This window comes from Cryptosporidium hominis (assembly GCF_000006425.1).
Source record: "Cryptosporidium hominis TU502 chromosome 1 CHRO011046, whole genome shotgun sequence".
NCBI lineage: Eukaryota > Apicomplexa > Conoidasida > Eucoccidiorida > Cryptosporidiidae > Cryptosporidium > Cryptosporidium hominis.
The window spans coordinates 377-1263 of NW_666521.1; the positions used below are offsets into that span (position 1 = coordinate 377).

Here is an 887-nt window from a genome sequence, read left to right on the forward strand (position 1 = left end):
ACGTAAAGAGTATACCAGTATCAAATATTGAAGTAGTAACTAATCCCGAAAAAGGATTAGATGAAAGCTTAGGCTTGACAAATATTGCAAAATGTTACAGTCGAATTTGCGAAATTACGACACCCATTACTGTAGTAGGAGTCAGAGAAAATATTATTGATTATTTAGAGAAAGAACTCGAGAAGCCTTTACCAAATTTAATAGAAATGTTTGACAATCAACATTTATAACAGTTTTTATTTTAATTCATAAGTTAATATAATATTTTATTTTAATTCACATATTTATACTATTTTTTTTTTTTTTTAAGAATTCTAATATATTACCATTTGACACGTCATTATTTACATTTAGTTTTAATGATTTGTGTGGTGGCGCTCTTTTGGATGGTGTTTTTTTTGTAATAATAGGAGGAGCTCTCTTATTAATACTTCTTTTAACTCCAACATATTGATTCTTTGGATTTTTATTCAAAGAAATATTATTTTTGTCAGTGTTTCCTGAGTCATTTGTTGTCTTATACTCTCCAAATCTTCTTTTTAGTCTCTCTCTGACATTTGTCAGAGATTTCGGAATACATGCAAATAACATATCGCATGCAATTTCTTGGGCGGGAACTTGGGAAAGTGATGTATGTGGAGAATTTGTTCCTTGTTCGCTATAATAATCATTAAGTATAAGACCTCTTTCAGTAGAAATTTTTGCAGTTTTAATAACTCTTTCAGAAAGATAATTCAAAAGTTTTTCATCGTTTAGAGTGAATTTTTTAGGTTGGTTTTCACTATTTGTTGAATTTTTTTCTTCTAAACAGATAAACGAGTAAAAGAATATTATTAAAATTATAACTTACCTATTGAAATATCACAAACTTTTTCAATCTTTTCAAT

At 27.5% G+C, this 887-nt stretch overlaps 1 protein-coding gene across 1 annotated transcript; it reads right to left on the bottom strand.

The window, feature by feature from the left end:
- Positions 1–276: 276 nt before the first annotated feature.
- On the bottom strand, positions 277–591 carry Chro.10124 (hypothetical protein). The annotated part of the gene is made up of 1 exon (XM_659889.1): positions 277–591. The coding sequence occupies one exon, from the start codon at positions 589–591 to the stop codon at positions 277–279; it is 315 nt and encodes a 104-aa protein (XP_664981.1).
- Between the last annotated feature and the right edge of the window lie 296 nt (positions 592–887).